The sequence below is a fragment of the Coturnix japonica genome, chromosome 37, assembly GCF_054131305.1.
Source record: "Coturnix japonica strain WE chromosome 37, WE-NBRP24, whole genome shotgun sequence".
NCBI lineage: Eukaryota > Metazoa > Chordata > Aves > Galliformes > Phasianidae > Coturnix > Coturnix japonica.
Genome location: NC_140699.1, coordinates 1,237,453 through 1,264,536, shown reverse-complemented (window position 1 = coordinate 1,264,536; position 27,084 = coordinate 1,237,453). Strand labels below are relative to the sequence as shown.

The 27,084-nt window shown below is 39.8% G+C and overlaps 1 protein-coding gene across 6 annotated transcripts in view; it reads right to left on the bottom strand.

The window, feature by feature from the left end:
- LOC146754857 (receptor-type tyrosine-protein phosphatase T-like) overlaps window positions 1-27,084 on the bottom strand; it is a 433,855-nt gene that overhangs the window by 313,802 nt on the left and 92,969 nt on the right. For 2 of the 6 annotated variants that reach the window (XM_085526618.1, XM_085526617.1), the window contains exons 1-4: window positions 16,024-18,055; window positions 11,801-11,882; window positions 8,768-8,883; window positions 6,441-6,615 (exon numbers count right to left, since the gene is read on the bottom strand). The exons of 3 other annotated variants lie outside the window; for them this stretch is intronic. In XM_085526618.1, the coding sequence (XP_085382744.1) occupies window positions 6,441-6,615; window positions 8,768-8,883; window positions 11,801-11,882; window positions 16,024-16,335 (685 nt within the window). In that variant the 5' untranslated portion in view covers window positions 16,336-18,055. Of the gene's footprint in view, window positions 1-6,440; window positions 6,616-8,767; window positions 8,884-11,800; window positions 11,883-16,023; window positions 18,056-27,084 lie in introns of those variants that run through there. One more of the 6 variants, XM_085526616.1, reaches the window with a different exon arrangement.

The following is a 27,084-nucleotide window of genomic DNA, read 5'->3' as shown; positions in this document are numbered from 1 at the left end:
TAGGTAGATGTTTACTGGAACACTAACCAAAAAACAACATATTATTTCCACCAACTTTTGGACCACATCTTTTCTCTGAAGACCAAAACCTTATGTAAATTGTTTTGGCAATTTTAACATACTAAGATTGAAATTGTTATGATTAAACAGCTCATTTATTTACTTCGATTCCCACTTTATCCTTTGTATTTGTCTGATGTGGGGAGACACTTCTCAGAACAGCAGGTAGAAGAATAAGGTTATATAGAAATATGCAGGTCTACATGAATAGCTGATGGAAAAGTCAAGGAATGCCAGGGCAGTCTAGTGAGATGACAAAGTCTATCACACAGCAATGCTTTTCCTTTCATTACTTTTGCTCTTTGGAGATTTCCTCTCCTCTGTTTGGTAGAGGCAGGTAAGAGGGTATAGGACAGGGCACAATTATTTCATACATTCAATACATTCATAACATTATCTTACTTAAAAGCAGCAAGAAGGCTTCTTCCCACAACAAATCTTGCAGTTACTCAGGTCAAGTTGAGAGGAAAGATTTAAAGAAACAAAACTAAAAACAAACAAGCCTTTTACTAAGTTAATCATTCCTAGCTATTTCTAGAGTCCTCTTCTAGAGAGAGAGAAGATGATAACCCTGGGAGAAGCCTCCTTGCTCCTACAAAGCTGTAACAGCTCTCTCTGCCTAAGACTGGTGAGGACTGCTTGCCCCATGGCTTTCAGCCAGCAGAACCACAGCTCACATGAGCCGTCTGCTCCCTGCACCATCACAACCGGTTCCTGAGATACATCAGGGAGGCTGCAGGTAACCACACTCAGAAAGCACAAGGATTTACTCAAGCTCCTTCACTTCAAAAAGATTGTTTTGTATTCTTTTTTTTTTTCTACTTGTTATTGCATTTTTATCTTGTATTCAGTTAAGAACTTTATACATCATGAGCATCACGCTTAGAAACATGCATATTAAGAACAATCCTAAGGAACTCAATCCCATGCCTACTTGTCTACCATGCTCAGTCAGGATTAAAACATAACTCCTTAATGCATCTCTAGGAGGAAAACAAACAAATCAAACACCACCAACCTCCACCCCCCCCCTCCAACGCCCAGCCTTCCCCCCATCCCAATCTCCAATTTCTTTCCTATATGCACAATACTGATAGTTCCTGAAACTCAAGTCAGTGCTGTGACAGGAAAGTTGTATTCATTTCCCAAGTGCCTACAATGAAGATAAAGTTCATACAGCAATCTCTGCTTGCTTAGCTTAGAAATTGAAGAGCTATGGCAGAAAGAAAAGAAATTGGAGACCTGAACTGTCAACAATTAGCTTAGGAAATGTCCTTGTATCACAGCTGTAGCTTTGTATTCTTCCCGGAAACACCCATTCTAATTCACACATCCTTGGCTAACGTAAACACTGAAAACAAGGAATACAAACATGGCAACACGACTGCAAGTCCACATTGCACAGTGCAGCTCTGAAAAATGGATCCAGTCTATAATATCATGTATGTCTATCAATCAGCTCCCAAGAAAGGCTTCATTTCCAGTTCTATTTTGGAGGTTAAACAGAAGGAGAAGGAAATATTTTCTTTTGAAATAACACGTATCATTCTTTCTAACTGCCTATTTCTATGAAACAACGGCTTTGTCCTCAGCGCTCTCCCCTCCTCCAAAAGCTATTAAGGCAGAGTGAAAGGAGAGGAAGCAAAGCTCTCAGTGAGAGGGAATGAGTGTTCAAAATCTCATCTCCCCTTTTCTCAGCACACAGACATCCAATGATTAGATCTGAGTTAAAGCAATAGCTATTGGACAACACCAAACTAGATGATTAAAACAGAGTGAAGAGTTCGAGTAATTATTAGCCAGATTTGAACACCAGGGTTTGGAGCATTGCATTCCCTACATCACTGTGACTACAGAGGAATAAAGGAATGGCAGCAGCTTCTTCAGGCACCCCGCAACCACAAAGTCAGTTTCTCATGTTCACTAATTTCATAACCTTCACAAATGGTTCACATCCACACATACACTCTGTGGTAATCCAAAAGAGCAACATTAACACACACCCAATCAAATCTACACTTAACTTCTCCTGGTGCTGCACACATTAACTCTGCAGACAATCCAGTTGTGTAAAAAGGCAAAGAGAGAACATGAGAGTGTGAGAGCATGAAGCCTGAGGAAAGCCCTCCCCATCACAGCTTTCCTGATACCGCTGACAGTGCCAACGAGAGATGCTTCCCTGTTCATAAAGTGATAACGTGCAGGACCTTGATTAATGCATATTACTCAGGCAGATGAATTCAAATCTACTCAGCAACTTTCACAACCTGGATGAGCCCGATTAATAGCCGTGAGGCACGAAAATTCCTATCTGAATTTCTGCACACTATAAAAAAATATTTTAACAGTGAAATCTAAAAAGCATTTATTTCCGACCATAGATGAGTTTCTCACCTAAATGGCTCCAAGTGAGGGGCCAGGTTAGGATCTTCCAGCTACTCTCAGGCAAAAGAAGATGACTGCAACATTGCTACTATTCTTATCAGTACCCCCAGCCCAGGGATCTGAGTACTGTTATGGCAATAGTTGCTATATTATCTTGTGATGGCAAGGGTATTATGATACATTTAATGAGTACTTTTCATACCAGTATCCTAAGGTACAAAATTATACATGTACTGTGGATGAATATGAAGTGAAAGACTATGGAGTTTATGGTCACAGAATCAAAGAATGGGTTGGAAGGGACCTTTAAGATCACCTCCTTCCAACCCCCTGCTGTAGGCAGGGACACCTCCCTCTAAGCCCAGGTTGCTCAGCCCCATCCAGCCTGGCCCTGAATGACGGCAGGGAAGGGGCATCCACAGCCTCAATGGGCAACCTGTGCCAGTGTCTCACCAGCCTCGCAGTAAGGAATTTCTCCCTGATATCACATCTAAATCAGCTTTAAACTGGAAGAGGGCAATTTCTGCTCATCCTGTCACTACAGGCCCCCATAACAATGTCATCCTAAGGAAGTACATTGAAGTCAATTGTATTTTCAGTCCAGATGCAAGCTCTAATCTGCAGTACATGCATAATGCCATATAATATACTTTCATATCTACACTCCCACTTGTTTCACCCAAGCAGACCTATGGAGGGCCTGATGCAACATCTCTATGGCCAGATCCAGCCTGGATCAGATGTGCGAGACATATCTTTATTTCTTATTTTTTTTAGGCTTTGGAAAGTTCTTTTTCCTAATAGTTCTTCCTGAAGCTTAATAATTAATTGAAACTACTCTGGATACAACTCCAATGGTACATACTGAGACTGGTCAAAATGCAGGTAGAGGTTGTCTACTTCATAATTTTTAATAGTGAATTTGCAAGGTATATCTCTATATATTTAATACTGAAGCAACTTAACCACATACATAGGTATTTTGTCTTAATGCATAATTATTTATTGTTATTTGTTGTCTTGACAGGCATCAGACCAGAAAAGAATTAGAGAAAAAACAGTAAGCAACACTGGGGAAAAAAACAACAACCCACCTCTCCCTCTGGCATCATTGCAAGTATCAGCTTCATGTCTGAAAACCTCAAGAAAAAAGTGACTGATAAACAGATGAGCTGTCCCAAACGTCACATGGATGACAGAAAGCCACTCAGCTAAGGAACAGACTGTCTTACATCTGTGTTGAGTAATCAAACACTATAAAAATCAACAAAGGCAAAACTGAAGGGAAAAAGAACATATCCTGAGAGGTCTGTAAAGGGGTTTTGTCGCATACTGCAACTCCTGTTGTGGCAGCATAGAACAGATCTCATAAAAATCATCAGGTAGCAATAAAATGATCTCAAGGGACCTGCTGGTGAGCCAAGACTGCAAAAACAAACAGGTTCAAGAAAAAAGAAGTTACAAATTTCTACCACTCATTAATTTGGGCACTCAAACTACCTGAAATGGATCAGAAAAATAAATCGCAAACAACTTGCCAATACAAACACACGCACAGTTTAAAATGTTATTCACACTCCCACATGAAGTAAGAGGCTTTCTGGAAGGACACTCGAATTGTATCATTAATACAGATCTCACGTGTTCAGATCCTGGACAGTTTTGTAGTATTTTAAACAATCTTTACACAAGCAAAATATGCATTTATTTCAGAATATGGATAACTGCCATGCAGCTTTTACTTAAAAGAAAATTACGGACTAGAAGCATTCCATCTGCATGCGATCAGTACAGCAAGATGTAGAAGCTCTAGGATACTCGAAGCCTGCCCTACACAAAATTACTGTATGAGAGACTGTGAAAGTTAAGAAATAGAGGAGAGCTATTTTCCAGAGGAGCACCAAAGGATGGTAAGGTGTGCAGATGGAAATGATGGGTTTTGCAGGCTTTGTGATTACGATTCTGAAGTGCAAAGAGAAGAATAGATTTACTGCCACTTACAGAAGGTATTTGCACAGACAGTGAACAGCTCTGCAGTGGCAGTTCTCTAGCATTCTCAGTATTGGAAATATAATGTCCACATAGTCACGTATGACAACCGAAGGGGCTGGTTTGTGTTTAATATCACTGGTTTATTTGCTGAAAGAAGTATCTACGGTTCCAATTTCAAGTGTTGAGGTAGTAAATGTATTTCAAATAAAGATTCCTCAATCTGTGTCTACTAAATTATGCAGCATCAAGAACTGTAAATCACTTTCTCATTGCTGTAATAAAATATCTTACGGCTAAGGGAAGCAAACAGATCTTCACATGAGAAAGATATATAGATAGTTTTTTCAACCTTGACCTTTGTTGAAAAAATCCTACATGATTTTATGTTCAGCTAACTGGGAAAAAGCATGTGAGGCAAAGAATTAGCTTGGATTTAGTAGGTTTAGGGACAGGACTATCAATTGAGCAGAACTTCAATTACAGACTAATTTAATGTATACCCAAGTACATTACTGCAATTCAATAAACATCTCTTCAGAATTAAACAATTCCAATTTGCTTTCATTTCAGTCTGTATATATGTGTTGCGAATTTGCTATTACCCACGCTAAAATTAGCCAGACTAGAAGTACTCATCCATGCAATCCCAGTGTTTCACAGTGCTGCATCAAGCTAACCTCAAATGAACCACTTAACTTTGCCTGCTTACTAATACAGCAGCACAAAGCAGAGGAGTGTGCCTTCCCATAACAATATTCCTCTCCTCAAGTTTCTCTGCCTAGGTGTCTGCCTGGGTAATTCAGCAGTGAGTCTACCAATGTCCATCATGTTGGATGTCCAGCCATTCACATTTACAACTCACTCTTCTATTTTTCTCCTCCTCATACTGTTAAACATGAAAGTGTCAGGCACATGCCCAACTCTGCATACTCTAATATTGGTTGCTCTGGAAGACTGCCTTCCCTCTACTTAACAATTTTACAGTACCAATATGCTGCTTTTGGCAACTCGATTTCATTTTAATCATAAGTTAACTCCTCTAACAAGTGAGATAGTAGATAATTTGGTGGGAATTAAAAGCATTTCGCACCTAATCTGAACATTCTCTTCATGATCAGTGTAGCCTGAATATCTACAACATTGGATATTTAAAACATTGTGAAGGTGCTAGTGCTAAGTGACAGAAAAAGTTGCTAAAAAAGTACTACAGTAGAACAAAGTGATCTCATTTCTCCAACAGTCCTCTATCTCCATAACGTACAAAAGTTTTGATCAATAAAACTATATTCTCTGAGAAGATTCCTTCCACCCACATCAGTATTGCCTTCAATAGACACTAAAGCAGTCTAAGGGGAGGGGAGACTGTCACCTTCTGGTTTGTTCTCCTAAGACACAGTGAGCATCCTTGTGGTGCAGCTTGGGTAACATTAATAAAGCAGCGCAGTAAATAGCATTTCATTCCGTGCATCATGGATGTTCTTAAGCAAATACCACCTTGCACGTGTCAGGCACAGCATCACCTCCTGAATCACAGTTAATAAGAGAGCTGAAACCTCCAGCTTCCATTAAGAGCTACTGATATCTGTACTGTGTGCTTCAGGACATCAACAGAATCATTCCAGATCACCTGCACCCAACAGTCTTGAACAGACTCTTCTGACATGCAACACTACCATAGGATTATTTGTGTCTGATGAAATGTAAAGCAAGCCAGATGAAGCTGACTGACAGATAAACTATTCTGCTGACTGCATTAAAATTATCCACAGCTACCATACATTACTTCAAGAGCTCATGAAGAAGGCTGTATTCAGATAAAGCTTTGATTCAAATACTTGTTTTAAGAAAATGATTGAAATTCATGTCACTTTTACCCATTTTTCCTACTTGAATCTAATAGGATTGAAAGAAAGAAAGGCCCAATAGGACGTCAAATTTTACACACAGTTGACACAGGAGGAAACGCTCAACTAACACCAAGTTGCTGTATTAATACAACTTACCTTTCACTATTAGTTCTGCATAATTTGAAACTCCAGATCCTCCATCTGAGCGAATGACACACCGGTATTTGCTGATGCTGCGCTGCGAAGTGTCAGCAACGCTGACGGTAGCAGAGAAACGCCTGTGGTTGACGACTCGAGTAACCATTAATGCTGTGTCCCTCCCATTCCACTGCTGTGGAGACAGATGAAAACAACTCACATCACAAAGGCACACAAATTATTCACTCTTCGTTACTCTTAAAACTGCTCAGACCTTCACTAGGTTAGATTTTGTACGAGTACAATTCATTCAGGAAAAGACAGCTGGTAACGTCCCTGAAAAATTTACAGGCTTTCTGGGTTTTATGAAGTAGTGGGCTTAAATGTTCTTATATATTTAAGTTTTTTGTATCTACTTAAATTCTGACATATTTTTGTGCGTTTGATGTGTTATGTATACTGAAAAGCCTGGAGAGTGACAGCTAAGACTATTTGTACTGGGTATATCCAGAAGCTTATCCAGGACATGAAAATACTACAAATGAATGCATTTTGTACTCCTGTGAAAATACTATAAGTGAACAGATTTTATAAACCTGTCATTTTCAGGCATAAAACTTTGTTTCCAGAACAATTTAAATACATTGCTTGGATGAACAGCAATGTTTATATGTCCAGCAATCCTCAATAAATCTTTCTCCACCAATGCCATGCAGCATTTTCCCAACTGGAAAAGTGACAGATGATGAATTAACTGGAAATCAGCATAAACACCTGAACTTGCTCAGTTGGTCTATTTTATTAGAAACCTCAATGGAAAACACAGAGTCATTGTGCCAGTTTCCAGTAATCAATTTTGGGAAGTATTTCCAAGGCTGTTTTCATTAAATCCTCCAGTTTAAAAGAATGGAAACCAGGATCCCCCTACCAATGATGATTTCCTCCCAAATCCCTTCTTCTCTTTGGAAAAAAGGTTCACAGTGCTTCAGATCAGAAGTTTTTTCACACACATATAATCTTTCCGTGGAAAGATTTCACAGAAATAATTCAAAAAAAGATATAGAATAAGCCAAAATATGTTTCTGTTAATGCTAAAAGTACAACATAGGCCAATAATTTTCAGGCTAAAAGGTATATTTTAAGATAACAGCTTTAATAATGTACAGTTAGAATGACTGTTATTTTTACAGAACGCCAACCACATTTCTCACCAACACAATCTTTTTCCCGGTATTAATTTTTGTTTACACCATTAGTAAACTGATTCTTGCCTGAGTATTTAGACTAGTGCAAGGTGGAATGATACAAAGATGGTAACAGATATTCAGAAGGTTATTTATGAGGAAAAACTCACTAATATGGATGCCTTCGCTGGGAAATGCTGAAGCAACCTCCACCAGGGAGCAATCTCCAAGAGATGCTGCCTCAGTGGTGGTCAGCCCTTAAATGAGGTCTAGAGGAGGTGGAGTCAAGCTCCACCCCTTCTGGGACCACAGCTAAATTAGTCTCACCTGTGCTCCCACAGCTGACCTAACATTTGCCTCAGCTGATTAATCAGAGGTTCAGGCTGTGATTACCAATTTCAAACAATTTTCAACTCAACTATCTTCAAAGTCTCCAGAAGAACTCTAGTATAGAATATGGCAATGCTGGAACTCCACAGAGCCAAGTACTCCAAAGGGCACAAGTAATAACTTTGTCCTTCACTGGCAAACAGCACTCCACCCTTCCAGTTTGCTAAAAGCTCCATTTCTAACTCCAGAACTGAAAATCACTTAAGTTTGTCACTACGTGAATAGCACAACACAGTTTTTGAAGTCCAACCAGTAGAATGAAAATAGACACAAAGAGAAGGAACTCTTTGGTCATTTAGTGAGCAACCAGAGGAACATTCTGCTATCAATATAGAGCCAATGCAGAGCAAAAGCCAACGGAAACTGGGAGGAAGAAACAAAATGAGTACAAACTGGCTTTGTCCTTTTATAACATACCTTAAGGAATGTTTTCATCTCAACATACTTCCCTCAGCCTTTGTCAACAATATTTTTGGAGGGCAAAAGGAAAGAAGACCAAAAATTAAGCAGAAGGGAGGGATTATTGCACCTGTTCTGCCTTTTCTTTTTTATGAAGGAGTGCTTACAGGTCTGAAGATGTATGTTTAGAACTAACATTTTGCTGGCCACTTTTTCCATCTTCTGAAGCACAGTTCTGCATTTTATCATCTTGAATTCTGATCTGGAAACAACTCAAGGCAGTTCTCAAAGGATTTTGATGATAAACATTTGCCCCACCACCCTGCTGTCCTCTGTCTATTTATTTTACTTGAAAAAATTGCATCACTTTACCTGAAGCCAGAGTTTCTCATGCTGGGACCACTTCCCCCCGGCAATGCACTGGAATGTCGCATTCTGTCCCACATTAACCTCCACATTCTGAAGCCGTAAGAAATGAGGTGCTTTTCCTAACAAGAAATGCAAAGAATAGGAAGGGTAGAGCAAGGCAGCGATTGTGTTACACCAACACAGATATCAGAACAAAGCAAGTCATCCTACTCCTGACAAAGAGATTTAGCAAAATAAAGCTGTCCCTCAGTACTGAGCTACTTGGTGCAGAGCAAGGGGATCTTACAGATCTTTCATGGTCACCAAAACAATTTGTTACTGCCTTCTATTAAGAGTAACTGAGAACATTTTTTCTCTTTAGGAAACTGTGGCTCTACCAAGGGCAAAATGAAATGAAATTGAGGTTGTCAAGTGTGGCTGGCCAAAACAAATTTGTATAAAGAATTTTCTCCTTTCAATTGTATTGACTATCAAATACATCCTGTAACTGTGGAGTAACAATGCCGCTGATATAAAATCACTGATATTAAATGAAACATTGATATTACTGATAAGTGTTGGATTGCTGCACTGGTTAATAACGCCAATATCTGCTTTTTGATGACAATAAATTCAGTATTCGTTCAACACTAAACCACCAACATCCAAATGCTGATATCACCAACATATTTTGTGACAGCAGAAAAAGATCATCTGATTAGCTTTGTGCTTGCTGGGCTTCAGAAGGAAGTTTGTGCACCAACCAAATACTCTCAGAGTAGGACACACAACAGCCTTCTAATACAGTAAGGGTCAGCATTTTTCAACTTCATCTTTACCTTTTGGATATAAGTAGCCAAGGAATTACATATTTTCAGAGCACAAACTAACCTACATTTTTCTATTGGAATTAAATAGGTTCAGAAGATGTAGGCATGTGTGTGCAGGAAGCCTGGCAAATAGATGGTTGTCTACTACAGGCACATGAACAGAAAACCCTTGCCCGCATGCTACGTCAGAGGTTTTTATCTAATTCCTGTGCCACATTCTCCATATGCCCAATTTGCTGACAACTCAAGCAAAGTGCAGGGATTCTGTACTATCGTGCTTTCTAGGGGTCAGAGCAGCGTGTCAAAGCCAACTGGTAAACCACCTCTGGGTGACAGGCAGCAAAGCAAGTACTATGTGCTGCTTGCAGGCTATTTAGGAGTGACTTCTGCCTATGTTCAGGTATGAGTGAGCTCCAAATCAGGCACATATAGCCACACCAGCCTCAAAACTAAAACATAACACCAATAATTTCAAGTGCCATTCAGGCTCAATCAGAAGCTTCCTCATTCCTGTGCTTTGAGTTTTAACAATTGTAAAATGAACCCGAGGGGCAAAGTAAGTCTGTACAGTGTCACTACTGAACAGCAAAGACAACACTGGGAATCAGACAGAAGTATTTGCAAAGACTGCAGAGAACTCATAGCTTGTAGGGACCTGCACACACTGCAGGTTGCCAACTGATTTCAAATGCACTGGATATAGTCTGAGTAATTCCAGCTTTGGGTCACCAAGATTGCATTTAATTTTCCAGAGGAACCTGCATGTACTTGGAGATGGAGTTTTAAACATCAGTTTTAATAATTCACCAAGCAGGATTTGGGGTTGCTATATATTTTTTAATCCCATAACCTTCTTGTCTTTGCCTCACAGTTGGTTCTGTGGCCTCTTTCCCAGTAAAGGGATCAGTCACCACCAAACATGCTTTGGAATGCATACACATCATTTGGGGGATTTGTTTGGAGGCTGCCAGTTATCAGCAACATCTGGTCAACACAGATTGTAAGTATTTCTTAATGAAGTAAATACACCCAAAGGCCCGAGGAACAAGCACATGGTAAATACAAATATAATTCAGTTAAACTGCAATTAACCATACTGCAGTTATCAGAAATGTCCTGTTAAACTTGAGCAGAGCCATGTACCTCACATTGCGAATGGTTGCTATTCTTTGAAATAAAATGGGTGAACCTCACCCACAAAATTTTGTTTGGAAGAGCTGCTGCTCATTTACTGAAACTAAGAACCAGTGAAAGGGGCTGTTAAAGCTCCAACCTGATGGGGGTGGTGGGCTACCTTCCCAAAGGATATGAGGCCACCTGGAAATACTACAGCATCAAAGTTATAAACAAACCTAAATATAATAAGCCAAAGTATCACCCATAAATTCAATTTAATCTGCTACATAACAATTAATAATTCAAGCACTAAAAGACATTAATTTATTATGGATTACTTTTTAAAAATACTATATTTTAAAGAGATATGTCTAAACTCATCAATGAACATGAAAGCTGTTAAAAATCTGTATGCTCCATACACAGTGTAGGGATACAAAAGTCCTTGAGCCTCTCGGTAGATGCACAGAGAAACCAAAGAAGTGCGCACACAAATGTAGAGGCTTAATGTCTCTCTATGCTGGAAAAATGTAAGCTGGGCATAGTACAGCTAAGGTAGGAGAAACAGAACAAATATTTCTGAACAGTGTAATGAACCTGCATTAGTTTTCGTTGCTGTGTAAGTCTAAATGAGATTTATTTATTAAATAACTCATGCAGAATCAAAAACCTTTCTTTTGAGAGATACCTTTAGGATATGTCTTTTCTTATTTTACTACTTTATATATCGAACCAATTTGTCTTATTTCCTTAAGTTAACCACGCAGAACATTATCAGAAACATTTAGATCTTTTCCTACAGCAGAACAATTCCGAAACAACAAAACAGAGTTTTATGTTCTTGTGACTCTTCTACAATGAGAAACTTCCACAAACATCCTGGCACAAGTGACCGAATCAGAGCACCTTTGCCTTTTGCACAAATTGTCAAGTTATTTAATTGCACAAGGCTGGCTGTCTTTAGTTGTTTTGGGGGATACCAAAACAGAAGAGATTTTACAGTTGGCACTATTGGATAAGTCACAACTTAAGACTGCCAAGCCCAGTATTATAGACTGCAAAGCCTGGTATTTAACGCATTGAGACGGTTAGAAGAACAAAGAATACTCACTGCATGGATGGGCAAGAACTCTGACTTCATCCACAGCTATGTACCCTGGATGTCCTTTCAAAGAGACAGATTCAAATATCACCTGAAATACAAAGAAAAGGTTTTCTTAGAAAGAACTGCACTAGTCATTTGGCCAGTCACCACATTCCACTCCTATTCCAATGTCTGATACATTCAAAGCATTTTATCATTAATAACAAAGGGGTACCTATGCAATACAGCATGAAGACACATGTCAAAGACAGAAAATCAATTTGACACAGATAACAAAAAGAGCAATATTAATTAGGATTAGTGAGAACTATGTACTGCTTCCATTTGGAAGAGCAAAGAAACCAATTACACACGTGTGCAATTACATCTGATTTGAAGTGTTCTATAAGTACAATACAAATACTGTGTGCAAAGAGTTTGGGGCAGGGCAAGGGGACTCTGGGAGACTGGTAAAATTCAAACTTATTAACTATTGCCAAATAAGCAAAATAAAATTCAGGAAAAAAAACAGTATTAAATGCTGTAAAGTTTACAAGGACAAAGCTAATTAATGTGTTCAGCTGGCACAGTTACTACTACTGCAGCAGCCACTGTTTTTGCAGGATAATTCGTGACTATCAAAATCATTACCGGAACACCATTAAGTTTGTTAACTACTAAAAGCCAGTCTTCAACACTGCTATTCCCACTTTAAATAAAATTTGGCATTCCTAGCCTGTCACTATTGAGCCTTTTCTTCATCTCCTCCATTGGAAGATGTAACTCAACAAAAGATTCAGCTTTTTGAATGCCGACCACCACAGCTCAAGCTACAAAAGTGGAGCAGCATGTACTTCATAATCAGGTTGCCATTAATCATTTTGCTTTGCATTTGGGCTTCCATAATTTAGTTTCTACTTATATTCCCATGATATCTTAAGATCTACTCCCTCAGTTCAAAGCATTCCAAGTGGGAGCACTCCTGAAATAAGCCCTTTAGAAAAATGCCATGATAAAAACAGGTAGAATAAAGAAATAAAGGGGAAAAAACAAAGTAAGAAAAGCTCAGGTGCTAGCAATATAAACAGAGTTCTGCAGCAGATGAAGGTGGGCAAAAAATAGGTTGTCCGAAGGATAAGAGGAGGTAGCAAATATCTGGAAGATGATCAAACCATCAATAAATGTTTCCTGTGTTCAAGAATACTTTCTAAGGACTGTATAAACAAGGAATAGAATGCATGTCCTCAGTATGGAAATGACAATTTATTTGATAAATGAAAATTCATTCATGATAAACACGGCACTTACTGCTAAGGTCACACAGCAATTACTGTGACTCCCTTCAGACTAGGATTAAACTGCGCCTTCATAGCCACCAAACTTTACTTTGCTTATCTTATAGCTGAGAAGTTACAAGCTTTGCTGAATTACTACCTCAATTTCCTGAAAGCCAAGAACTTGGAAAGAATAATTCCCCGCTTCTTTGAGGTAAAAACAAACACATAGCGGACTGACCTCTGTTAATTAGTGACACAGTTCAGTGTCTTTAATAGAGCACAAAATAACCTAAACCTTGAGTCGGTAGCAGCTGTGTCAGCTTCTAAAAAGACCATGGATTTAATCTTCACATTGCTGCCAAAATCACTGACAAGAGCAGAGGGTCTCAATTCACACTGCTTTGTTTAGACAGCTATTTTATTACCTTTTTAACTCTACTCTCAGATCTCTTTATTTCTCAGTTCAGATTTCCACACTGTTCTCACCCTTTTATACAGTTTTGCACCACTTCAGCCCTGTCAGAGTGGGCAGAGCAGAAGCACCTGGGCTGAAGAACAAGTGTTTAATACTTAACATTTTTGGAAGTTCTCAGAAATTAATATAATTCGCAAATGCAAAGTTTGGCTCTTCAACATTCTTAAATGCTCCTGAGAACTGCAAATACCAAGATTCATTTCATGTTTCCTTACCCATAAACAAACCCACATTTCACTGCTGCTATCTACCAGCAATGTCTGTGTTAGTGATGTAGCGTGGCTCATCTGTCGTGGTACGACAGACTTCTTCAGGCATGGATCAATACAGTACACAGGATCAGTACATCAAAACACCCCTTCCTGGCAGACTGTAGTGCTGTGCTCAGTGCATTCTGGGACTAAGTTAATCCTCGTGGCATGCAGTAATTCAAGAGCACACGTCTTACCTTTCTCCTAGAGCTATTATAGATTTTTCTCACTACACTACAAACGCTCGCAGACTGGGAATCCAGGCACAACTAACTCATGGGCAGAGCTGATAAACCTCTACCACCATCACATTAATACCTCAGCAGAGTGCTTCTGGATGTAGGTGACTCATACAACCCTTGTGCAGAATTGCCAGACCCAAACCACGACCCTCTGGCAATAGGCCTAGCACTGGTTTGCTGCTACTCACACCTCCAAAGCTCTGGGCACTTGTCAATACCTTGCATCCTGGGCAGTTGGCTTCAGATTTCTCAATGCACACAGCAATTACTGATGGTGTAATTGTTGGGTATTAAGAAAATAAACATTTTTCTTGACGTAGATTTCATTATTTAGGAGAAATACTTTTTTCCCCCCTGTGTTACCTTGTACTTTTGAAATACAGAATATCCATTCAGGCCTCTTCTGCACAAACTGTTCTCCGGGCGTGCAGTTTTGATTTAAAGTTGACAAATAACACTCTCACAGCATAATCTGGATTGTGAGTGTCAATGAGACGTTCCCCAGGCATCGGTACACAGAAGCTTTTATCACCATGCCACCTCTGGACTCCTTCAGCCACAAGTGTTACGATGTAACCAACAGTAATTTTGATAAAATTCCATGATTGCATTTCCCCCCCACTTTTGAGAGCTTAAAGTTTTCTTTCTTTTTTTCTTTTTTTCCTTAAACATAGAGAGTCACTAGATTGCAGAAACCAATGGACAAAATTAGGGACCAAGGACAGAGCAGACTATCAGATCCCTGACAACATTTTAAGAGCCATACTTTAGCAGAGGGAAATTAGAACTTTATCCATCATAAAGGTGAGGCTCAGGAGAGGGAGAGAAAAAGAGAGAGAACATTTGCATTTTCTGGGCAGGAACCACTCCCAGGCAGTCACTGCTGCCTTTAGGCTCTTCGTTTTTGCACAGCGGTGCAAAATTCTTCTTTGATTTAAAGGATTTTCTTCCTCGGGAAAAGCAAACCTGACCTCTAAAAAAACTTGCAAAAGATGTAATGAGGTTCAGGAAGTCTGGTATTGGTATATCTAACAGTTGGATCTCGTAGTTTGAGATCAGACTGTCTTTTCCAGGTTTTTCAAGCACTGATTACCTGGGTGAAAGATCATTTCTGTTCTCTCTGTACAGCACCTACTACGAAGCAGATTCTGGTTGATGTTAATATGAAAGTAGTATCGATCACTTTAATATGATTTCAGAGCGAGTGACAAGTTGTGCACAGCCCTTAAAACACCACTTCCAGTGCATTTGCATCTCTTTATCCCATATTCCCCTTCACCCTGTACAGTGTGCTCTTATCTATTCTGCTGAAATCCTTGGCTCCTTTTTGGAGGCAGAACATTAAAGTGTTCTACTTTAGCTCAGATTTTACAGACCTACTACCCAGTTATTTAAAAAAAAAAAAAAAAAGCTTTTCTTCCTACTGTTTTCTATCCGTAGAGCATTCAATGCCTTTTCATAGTTTCTTTTACTGTAATTCCTATCTCACTCATGCTCTTTTTTCTTACACTATAATATGTATTTCTCCTTTTCCTGCAAGGTGTAGGGTGCAATTACCTCCCAGGCACTGTTTTTTTTCCCTTGAATGTAAAACGATAAAAATCAGAAGATAAGAGTTCTCATGTCTTCACTGCTTAACAAGGAGTATATGAGTCCATTGTGTGCATGGGAAGTGCCAATCCAAGTCCGTTTACATGCATATTTCATGATACATAAGTGGGTTCTAACTTTCCAATAATTTACTTCACCTGCCCAGCTTTTCCTCTGTGACCTGAGAACATATGTAAAGAAAAAGGGTGAGAAGAATTAAGTCAAGATGTCTCTATCATCTCTTGCTATAAAACTGTCATATGAAAACTCTATCTGATGCAAAAAAAAAAAAAAAAAATGCGGGGAAAAAAAGCTGTATTTAATTTTCAGAAGACTTATTGCTAACAACAGCTCATAGCTCACACCCAGCCAGACACTCAATGGAAACAGACAGAGAAATACTGTGAACTCATACCTGATAAAAATGCGGCCAGAAAGTACTGATGGCAAGCTCTGCCTTCACCCATCCTTCTGTTACAACCCCTGAGACATTCCATATGGGATTGCCCTGTGGTCCTCCGTTCACTTTCACGTAGACATTCAGAGAGCCAGGACTCGAACGATCTCTGCTGGAAGAGTAATAATGGAAATCGATGCAATGTGTGTCATTTTCCTTCAACGTGGGCAAAAGTAAGTGAGCTTTCTGCCCGGATGCCCGTCCAGAGCTGTTCACCATCATGAAGGAGCCTGTACACAGACAAGGGAAAAAAGAATGAATACTAAACATCTGCTGAGCTCTTTCAGTTAAAGCAGATTCCCTAGAAAAGTCAATGATTCCTTTAGAAGCCAGCAAACAAAACAGTTCCTCCTAAGAACTCAAACTAGCTATTTTATGCTAGTTGTTAGGTAACAGAAAAGAAAGGAGATCTAAATTACAGGGTATAAATACAAATAGATTCATGGCCAGCTATAACCGCCTTAATTAGATAACTTAGAAATTATAAATACAACTTTGCTTTTATTGTTTTATAACACTGCAATAAAAGAGTCACCCTAAACAAAGTCATATTTACCTTCCAAGAAGCCACAGGGCTCTCCTACAGCGTACAGCCCCAAATACCTACTTTCCCAAAGGCACATTCAACACAAAAGAATGCTATAAAAGATCACATTCTCAGCTGGCATTTGCCTGCATGGTCTCTACCACCTTAGTGCCAATCTGTACCCGGGAACACTGTATCTTGGTGGTACAAGCTTTGGAAAGCAGCAAGGTGTTAAGAAAACCCAGTGTACAGAGCCTAGATGAATTAGGCTTGTTAGCACAAGAGCAACATCTCAACTAGCAATACAGCAACAAGGACAATTACACTTCTAGGAGGGAAGGACCGGCTGAATTTTAGGAGAGAAATCTATACTAAGGCAATTTATGAGTTTGTTAACCCTGAAGCTTGCATCATATTAAGCATGGCACTGGATGTTGAACTCATGTTTTGATTCATCAAGCAGTTATTTTACAGCACATTGTGTCTCAACTCATCTCTTTACAGATGCATCAAGGTGACAAATGTTAGCAATAAGAAAAAACATTATGAGAGTTATTTGATTCAATTCTGTTTAAGGGATCTGCTTTATGTGTGTGCAGACACTCACAGAAAAAGCTGAAGAAAATACCAAGATCCGGGGGAAAAAAAAATCTATGTGTCAGCAGCTAGGCATAATAATTTTTAATCAAATGCAGCCTTCTTGACATTCAGAGTCCTGCTGCAGCTGCCAAGTCATGCTACAAATGTATTTCTCTACTGGCCTCTTGCAGTTCACAGCACACTGTGTTTGAAAAGCCTTGCCTCACTTCTAACCTATTGACTTCCCCAATTCCGTGCCACAGCAGTTTGACAGACACTCAGATGAGCCAGATAAACATTCTGATCAGTTTTGTCCAGTGGACAGCCATACATATTCTATTTTATTTTCTTTTAAGCCACCAGATACCAGCCACTTCCTCACACAAAACTGCTTTTGGTGGTTTGTTGGTTTGTTTCTGTTTATGTGATATGTGTATACATTTTGTAAAGGACTGCAAAGCACGGATGCAGAAGAAAGTGCATCTTTCACAAGAAATCACACACGCTCCTGAGACCTTGGAAAACTCGAGCACAGTGCAGGCACAGCTGGGGATGAGGCGGTACTAGCAAAAAAGCTACAGTAAGGTGCTCTCTAGCGATCCGATCTTTCATTTGGATAGGTTAAAAATCCCAATGGCCCCCAATCCAGAGATTCCAAATTCACAGTAAAGAGCTCAAGAAACAGAAAAGCTGAATCCAAGCCTTCAATTTTTTCTCTAATAATCAAAGTCTGTAAGGTGAGACTGATAAACATTCTCTGTTGATTCACTCCTGCTCTCAGTCAAACTCAAAACCCCCTTCGTCAGTTAGTTTCTCACTGAGTGCTGCAGTAATCTTCTGATCCACCCAAATAAACTAAAATAGTGGCAATCTGAGATTTGGGCTCAGACTGTATCACCTGGGATAATTTATGACCAGGAAGCACAGTTTCCAACAGGTAAGATACAGGGGTGATGCTACAGCCAAAGCAAACATTCAGTAAAGAAGAGGTCATTCATTTCTGTTCCATCTTTGATCAGATTTTAGCACACATCATTTCACTTCTGGGTGTCTTCCTCATCCTTTCCCTATTTGGAAATCCTTATCTATTTGGATAGTAGATGGATCCCTGCCCTAAAGATCTACTCTGAAGCTATACAGTGCCCAGCACAACAGGGTCCTGAACTGTACTACATCAGGCAGGCGTTTCAATGATAGAAAGACTTAAGGAGGATTTCACTTTTACAGATTCACGTATGAAAATAAGGAGCATTCCTCTGGGAGAAAAACATCAGCTTTTAGTAAAAGTTCAAAGCAATAATTACAATTTTAGTTTTTGACACCCACCAAAAATGAATCATACCCTATTTGCAGAACGACAATGGCCTTTTGTACAATAACTCTGGAGTATAGAGCCTGTACATAGAGACTGACACAACGTGAGTGAGTGAAATATCCATCAAGCAAAAAAACACTTAATAAAATAATCAGCCTTCGTTATGGGAAGAATAGCCTTACCAAAAAAAAAAAAAAAAAAAAAAAAAAAAATCATTGCCATTTGCATGTTATTCACAGCCTTGGTTCTCATTTCTGGATGCCTTAGAAACAAAAACCCACACCCCATAGCATGCCTAGAAATACAAGAGAAAAGGCTCTAAGATCATAACTGTCTCCAGTAAAGTCCTGAGGGGAGAGACTGTTTTACATGATTGTGAAAAAGATAAAAAAAAAATTCCACTACTGGTGCTGCTCCCATCTTTAACTGTGCCATCTGGTGTCTCTACCTGCTCTTACTTCCACAGAGACCTCAAATAGCAGCTGCCTCAGGAAGGTCTTTTCCTGCCAGGTCAAGTTGGTGCTCAACACCCCAAGCCTGTCCTTAGGAGGGGATATTATTAAACTTCACCCATGCCATGACTGACAGTGGGTACAAGAACGTTGCTATCTCACAAAATCTCACTGCTGTGAATAATTTATACCCTCTACCACAAATTACCCTCCAAACAAACCTAGCTGTATGTGATTCTCATTTCCCTTCTTGCACTGTGAACCTGAATGCATAACCCATCCCCTACCCTCAAGGACCTTCCAAAGGTTGCTCTGTGTGCTCCTGGACCAGCAGCTGGGATGCACTGACTACCTGTCCATGCCACTAAAGCTTTTCTGGGCAGGACGCATTGCTTACCAGTAGCTCTGAGATCAGCAATAAGTAAACAAACAGAGTTCAGAACAGCCTTTTAAGGACAAGCGTGTTTTGCCTTATTAGCTGTAATAAAAACTGACACATTGCGATTCAGAGCCTGACAGACTTCTTTAACATGAGCGCAGAATTGAAGCTGATGGGACTTCTTTTGAATTTATAGGCCTGTATGTGCAAATAAAAGAGGTACAAGCGGGTCTGGCACCAACAAGCCATTTGTCATATTTCTCACTCATATAAAGAACTAGGGAATGCATTAACGTGTCACAAACAGAAATTATTGATCAATGAATGACTGAAAACCTATTTAAATTTCTCCAGGCATGAATGTGTATAAAACAAAAGATTCCTTGAAGAAACTCTGATTTGGACTGACTTTGAACAGTAATGAGAGCAGAAAAAAACACTGAGTGCTGTTTTTGTTTACCTCCATCTGGAAAGTTCAAATGTCATCAAATAGACACTGAAATGGGAAAGTTTGAAGAGAAGAAATGATCTCTGCTGTGTGAAAGTTGTTGGGTTGTTCTGTTTCTATTGGACACAGAAGTAAATGCTCATTAAAGGAGCTGAATATGAGGTCAATTAAATTTAGTGCTCTTGAACCAACAGGTTACATCAGTTAATATCTTGCTGGCTTTGCCACCTTCCTGAATAACTAAAACCAAATGTGCTGCGTTCAGATCAGTCAAAAGCATGGAGAAAAGAAAGATGGTAAATAAATTCATTTTTAAAAATCCATTCAAATGACAGTGAACATAAAAAGGCACTCTCTTATAGTTATTAAACATACCACCGAAAATTGGGGAATTAAACCATGAAGAGCTCTCTAGCTGGCCATAAATTTCAATTTTTCCCCTGCTTGGTGCATAATGATGCCTTGATAAGCTTCCTATTATTGATGCATCTGCAACATATACCCTCTTTTTGAGCTGAAATGCTGCTCTGTAGCAGATGGTGGCTATTGTGTTTACACATCAGCACTTTATGATTGCATTTTCTCACGTCTGCAGTAAAAAAGAAAGCCGTAATTGAGTTTTTAATGGCTTTGCACATTGTTCATTAAGATTACATGAGTGTGTTCTGACAAATGACAGCTGAAGAAATGAGCCACTGAGAACCCCTCATGATCACCAGACAGACCTCAGCTGATGCTCTTTCACTGCTGCCTTTGAAGAACTGCGCTGTTTAAAAGTAAAATTACAGCAACCATTAAAGACTGAATGTAAACTTGAAAAGAAAACTGTCAAAATGCTCAACTGCAAAAACAGCCTTCGGAAACCCTGAGAACCCAAATCAGAAAGTACAGAACTTTCTTTGAAACAGCAAACTCTTTCTCCCAGTACATCAATCTGCTTTTCCAGCAGCTCCATCACAGCACAGGCACTTTTTTTTTTCAGACACAGTGCTTCTGGTTACCAAAGAACAACTCTACCCTCAAAAAGGAAGGGCCTGACACCTGACCCTGTTAGCATGGAATGAAGCAACCTGAAATAATTTCAGTCAGAAGGGGCCTCAGGTAATATCTAAGGCATCATATTTAGTCCATTTCTGTGCTTAGAGCAGGGTCATCTCTTCTCCCCACTGACTCTCTAAAGCCTCCCAGATGGTCCAGTCCCTCTGGATAACCTGCTCCAGTACTTGGCTGCCCTCAGGTTGTTTTTTTGTCACCCCTATAACCTCTCATTTCAGCCCATACCCCTTGTCTCTCACCCTCCAGCCACTCAGTGCAGTAATGACTCTACCCCATCCTGGAGGCACTGAGGTGTTGCTCCCAGGACCCCCCCAAATCTTTCCTGCCCGAGCCTGAACAATGTCATCACTCCTCAACCTCTTGTCCCAGGGTGCTGGCTCCTGCCCTGACCACTCACTCGGTGGCCTTCACTTTCCTCCCTCCCTTTCATCAGAGTCTGTGATGTTGGGGCACCCGAAATTGGACACAATAGGCTAAAGGCAATCTAATGAGTGGCAAGCAAGGAAGGACCACTTCTATTTGTCTGCTGGCTAGGTCCCTGTTAATACAGCCCAGGATGGCATCAGCAGTCAGAACATGCTGATGACTTATATTCAGGCTGCCCTCTACCTGACTAGTCTACGTCCACATTCACAGTATTTCTTCCAGCCTGCCTCTAGCCCTCTGGATGGTGGTCCTACCCTTGACTGTATCAACTGTTCCCATAGTTTGATGCCAAACTAGAGATGCCACCAATTACTGCCAGCCAACCAGTGCACACCTCCACAGCTACCACCACCAGCCCAGACCATAACAACACCCTGACCTGGAAACACATGAAGCTTTGTCCTGACTCTGGTCTCCGTAGTTTCATAGCACTTCTTCTGCAGTTGAATTACAGGACCAAGAGAGCTCTGGTAACTTCACATCTTACAAAACCAAAAAAGAAAGAAAGTATTTCCATATAATTGCTTAAAGTTAAAACCATGAAATTCACAGTTCTTCTTCACAAAAAGTTACCATTGTACTTTCCTCATTTTTCTACCCCTGCCCTTCTCAGCTACATGTAATAACAGCTGAAGAAGGCTCAGAAATCTCTTCTCCTGACTGATGAACCACAGCGAGCAGCGCTTGTACAAACTCAGAATTAAACAAGGCGTATCTCATAGCTGCTATCCCTTCTTCAAATATTAGGACAAAATCAGACCCGTGGGTTTTATCTCTCAAATGTGGGCCACACTGAATTAATCTGCCATGGAATAAGAAAGAGCTTGATTCACAGATAAACAGGAATATAAACTGCAAGTTCAGTCCCATATAATTCATGAGGACAATTCATTCACTTGGGAAACTGTTGGATAATAGGAAAATATTTTTTAAAGAGACAGCCTTTATTTGTAAAGACGTTTTCTTCTGGATATTTATGTCGTGAAAAGAATTATGTTGCTGAGGGTTTTTATAAGATAAATCTTCTCTGGAAACAAGACTGATTACATATTGCTTCAGCGACTACAAATATTTGCTGTACTCATTGAAAGGATGTGAAGATTGTGGCACTGTCGCCTCACTGACCCTTCTGAAGCAGGGTCTCTTATTAGCAGAGGGACTTTGTGGCCTCACCACCAGCCCAGAGCAGTCCCAAGCAGCTATGCACTCAATGCAGGTATACCTGTACCCAAACTACTGCTAGATGCAGTGGAAGATCAGCACTTAGAGGTTAACTAACATCTGTATGGAGCACAAACACAGTAGTGATACTTAACTACAACTCTGATAACCAAAGAACCTCGATCTAAGCCTCCATCAGATGAATCCTGAAAGCAGTGCCATCTAACAGCCCTGGTCTGTAATAGGGATGATTTATCACAAAGACTCATGATAAAATTTCACACTTGAAGGTGCACAATGCTGTCCAGTGCTATTGCTTACCACTCAAGCCTCACAAGCAAGTTGCTTCCATCATCAACCAGAGGAAGAACACCGGCAGCTGGTGTTTGCTGGAATAACATCTGTGCTCCAATCACCTCTTTCCCTCAAATTTTAATTTACAAAGCAAAAATCCTTGGTATCAGACCCCAGATGAAAGCCATCGCTCATGTGTTACATGTACCTTACAAATGCTCTGCGTACCGCAATGCTCCACAGTCATCTTCAGAATTGTCTTTCCATGTTTTGTAAATGTTTATTTATTGAAAGAGTGACTGTCACAGCCATCAGCCTGTTCCTGAGAAGCAAACAGTGCTGTGGAATCACAAACTATTCTATAAATCTCAATGGCGAACAACTTTTTAATGGATTCACTGCCTTCATTCATTGTTGCTAAGGTCACTGCTGTAGCATGCTTTGAGACTGTCCTTATTCCATTATTTATAAATACAGTATGAATTGCTTTGCAGTACTGCAAAAAAAGGATCCATTAGCAATGAAGTTACCCCAGTTTATCAGATAAATGAATCTTGTAATAATAAACACGTGTCTCTACAATCAAAAGATCAGAAGTCTCTTTGATTTTAATTATACCTTCTTGTTTGCATCATCATTTTTTAAATCGCATGAAAATATACACTAAAACCATGAGGAGTTATTGTTGATTTTCAGTTCCAGTAGTTTGATTACTATTCATCCTATCAATTACTACCTTAACACTTCGGTAAAATGTAGAGAACTGATTTAAACACTTAATAAGGCATAGGTTATTAAATGGGCAAATAAGCAAAATAGAGGGAATAGCCGTAACTCAGCATAATATCTATGTTTAAAGACATTGCAAATCTTGTTCTCAGCACTCAAGAGCTTTATTATAGCTGAGCCTTGAAAGAGAGGCCCACAGGAATGAGTTGTAGGGACATTAGTAAGCCTCAAAGCCTCTTGCAAATGTAGTTCCAAGAAGGCTCAGAGTTCAGCAGAATACTAAATATCTTCTTCACCTGATTTAACCCATGGCCAACTGGCTGCTGCCAAGTGCTTCTCTCACTCATGGGAAACGCAGCATTTCAGTGTAGAACCCCCGGACCCACTCTCTGAAAACACACTGACCATTTATTTAGGTTCCAGGCATGCAAATGCTTGTGTAATGAGCATAATTTACAGACAGATGCTAAAGAACGCTCTCGTGAGGAAATGACAACAACAAATGAGTTCAGAGGTAGCAGTCAGTACAGATTTTTCTGAACAAGTAATTGCTGTTTAGAACGTGCACCTCATAGCTTTGCTTACAAATATGGAACTTACTTTAAAAATAAAATTCCCCATCTCATTACAACTCAATGGCTAAAAATAAAGGTCTCTCCAACCAAGGCTCGAGGAAAGCATGTTTTCAGTTGTTGATTACAAGTCATTAAAGAATTAAATGAGTACATTACAGCTAATGCTACATCAGCTCTTATTGGAGGAAGGGCAGCAAGGCAAAGGGAAGCTCTGCTGCCCCTCTGGACTGGGACAGCCAATGGCAACAGGCTTTGATACGCCTGAACAGACACAGTATGCACTAAACCAGGAACATAATTTCTTTCTGGCTTTGAAAGCTGTTTTGTCTGAATGTTTCATATACAAGTAACGGCCAACAGACATGATATAACAACTTGTAACTACCCGCACAGAGCAACTATCCTGCACTGTTCAGATACAATGTCAGACCAGTCAAAGTCATTCAAAAACAACAGCCCCTCTTTAGAATACACTTTTATTCTCTACTTTTACTTTGTATTTACAGTGTTTCTCATTTCTGGTTTGCTTCTGAACACATTTTTTCTCTCCTCTACACACGTTCTAAAAGATGACTGCAAACTCCGTTATGCCTCATTCTTCAAGTATGCAGCAGACATCTGTTAGATGCAGCCTCATTTGAGAGGTGCGCGGATGGATGGCTCAAGGTTCACAGAACGGCTTGGTTTAGTTTACTTTACTTTCACTCATCTAAGGCCACTGAGATGGAACACCACCAGACACTTACCCTGCTGCTGGAGCTCAAGGTTCTCAGATGCTCCACAGCACCTAACTCTGCATCAGACAAAACCCACTGCCTGTTTCCAGTGCCCCATAAGACAGCCATCTGGAGCACATGTTCATAGACTCCTGGCTTTCTTGCTGTTGCAATTCATAAAAATTCTAAATGGCCATGCAAGTTGGACCTCAACACTTGTGTATTTTCCAAAAGGAACTTTGGAATAACCTTTGGAGTTGGCATGAGGGCTACCAGAAGTATTTTAGCAAAACTATTAGTCTATTAGAAGGTACTAGATTCCAAGTAATCCAAGCACAGTCTTATTTTCAATACACTGGATTCTATCTTTGCTTAATCATTAAAGACAAATGGCTAAATAATTTATTATGTCATTCCAAAGCATAAGAAGTGTGTTGTACGCCAGCCAGAACCAAATACCTCATTAGCAGGCATGCAGCTCCATTGCTGGCCAACTTTTACGGCCTCTGCAACTTGTGTAAAACTTCCATATGTCTGTCTATGTAACATTCACCAGGCAACCGCGGAGAGATTATTACCGTCTGTATTTGTGACAGAAAACACATATTAAATGCAATGCCAAAAGGCAACTGCAGCAAACAATGTCTGAAGAGGAATTGTTTCTTAAGGAGTTTGTTTTTACGTAACAGAGTTCTGACCATATGGTCACTTATTTACACACTTAAGAGATCAGCACCACAACTCTCAACTCAGAATATGACAAAGGTTGGCTGGTGAGTTATTTTTGTAACAAACTCCCAACTTCACGGAGCTTGGTTTTAACAGAAAGTGTTAATTGCTGTTAAGTCAGTGATGCTATTCTGGGTTTACTGCAGTGCAGCCAACGATGGAGTTTGGCAGAGAGAATTCAGAAAATAATGAAGCCCATCTCACAAGTCACCACACTGTATGGCAGAGCAAGAATTTCTCAAAAGGAGCAGCTCTAAACTGCAAAAGCAGAGGTTCATGCAGGCCACTGTGGAGGCGTATTGGCACAGCAAAAAGGAGCCTCAGTCATTTCAGCCCACACCTTTACCAGCTGTGATCACTGTGATTTGCTCATTCCCATGGGAACTAAATTAAACCAGATTTTTTCTTTTAAACAGGCAATGTTTGTTTGCCTATCATAACCCCTGGTACAATTACAGCAACCTAAGCAGAAGAGTCACCATCCTCATTTCCAAGCATGTTATCCTCTTAGGGTGGTCATTTTCTAGCTGAACATTATTTATGCCTCAGGAAGAGAAAATGAAATACTGCCTTGACTGACACTACCATTCAGAGAAGGTTTAAACTCTCCACAATAAAATACTAGTTTAATCCAAGCAGAAGACATTTCTCAGTAACAGGATGAATAGGTGGCTGGCTCAGAACACAAGGCAATATTTGTGCTCATAAAAAGTCCCAAACCATGCAGTTGCAATTAACGATTACTGAACTGGATCAATCACTACACAGAAGCCTAAGTAAAAGCCCAATAGTTACTGAATATTGACAAACATTTTTACTCAACTTGACAGCTGTACTCAATAACAAAGCTTTTCTTTGAGTAGCTTAAAAGAAGCTGCCTTTGAGCCACAGGACACATCCCTGTGCTTTAGTCAAACAAGTACGCTCAGCACACTCAATGTGCATAGTTTGCAATAGTTGATCATGACTCACTTCATGGTCTTTTTGATAGTAAGCAGCAACAAGATTATTAACATCCACAGAGGCTATTATTCACATGTGGTTTTTGGAGCCCAGTTGGACGCCTGTGTGAATTTATTTATTTTTACTAAATTGCCCAAAAGTGTGTATACATTTATGCCCTGTGGACTGCAGTTCATTTAGAACCTAATAGCGTTATACACACAATGTTAGATTTTGATTAGAAATTAATAGCATTAACTGAATCACATTTTCTGGCCATGCTCTTCCCTGCTGAGAAACATGGCTGTGCAACATCCATTCCAAGCTCCGCAGGTGATACAGACTGAGTTTATACCACTTTTTGGGTGAAAACTTCCAATATTTTACCTGCTAAGTTCTTTGACATAACCTAAATCCACCTTTATCCCCAGAAGGTAACTCAAATGTTGTACCAGCCACACCAAAATAACTGGTTAATGTAGCCATGAATTGACGCCACCGGGACCCCGCTTAAATGAAGAGCATTATTTAGCAACCACATAACAAACACTGCACCAAGTCCTGGCACTTTGGTTAAACACATGGAGCTAGAAGTGACAGAAGGGTTAAATGTACACAAACAGAGATGTTCAGAATGTGACGTAAATAGTTCATAACTTTGCTGAGAAATCCTCAGAGCCTCTAAACACCCA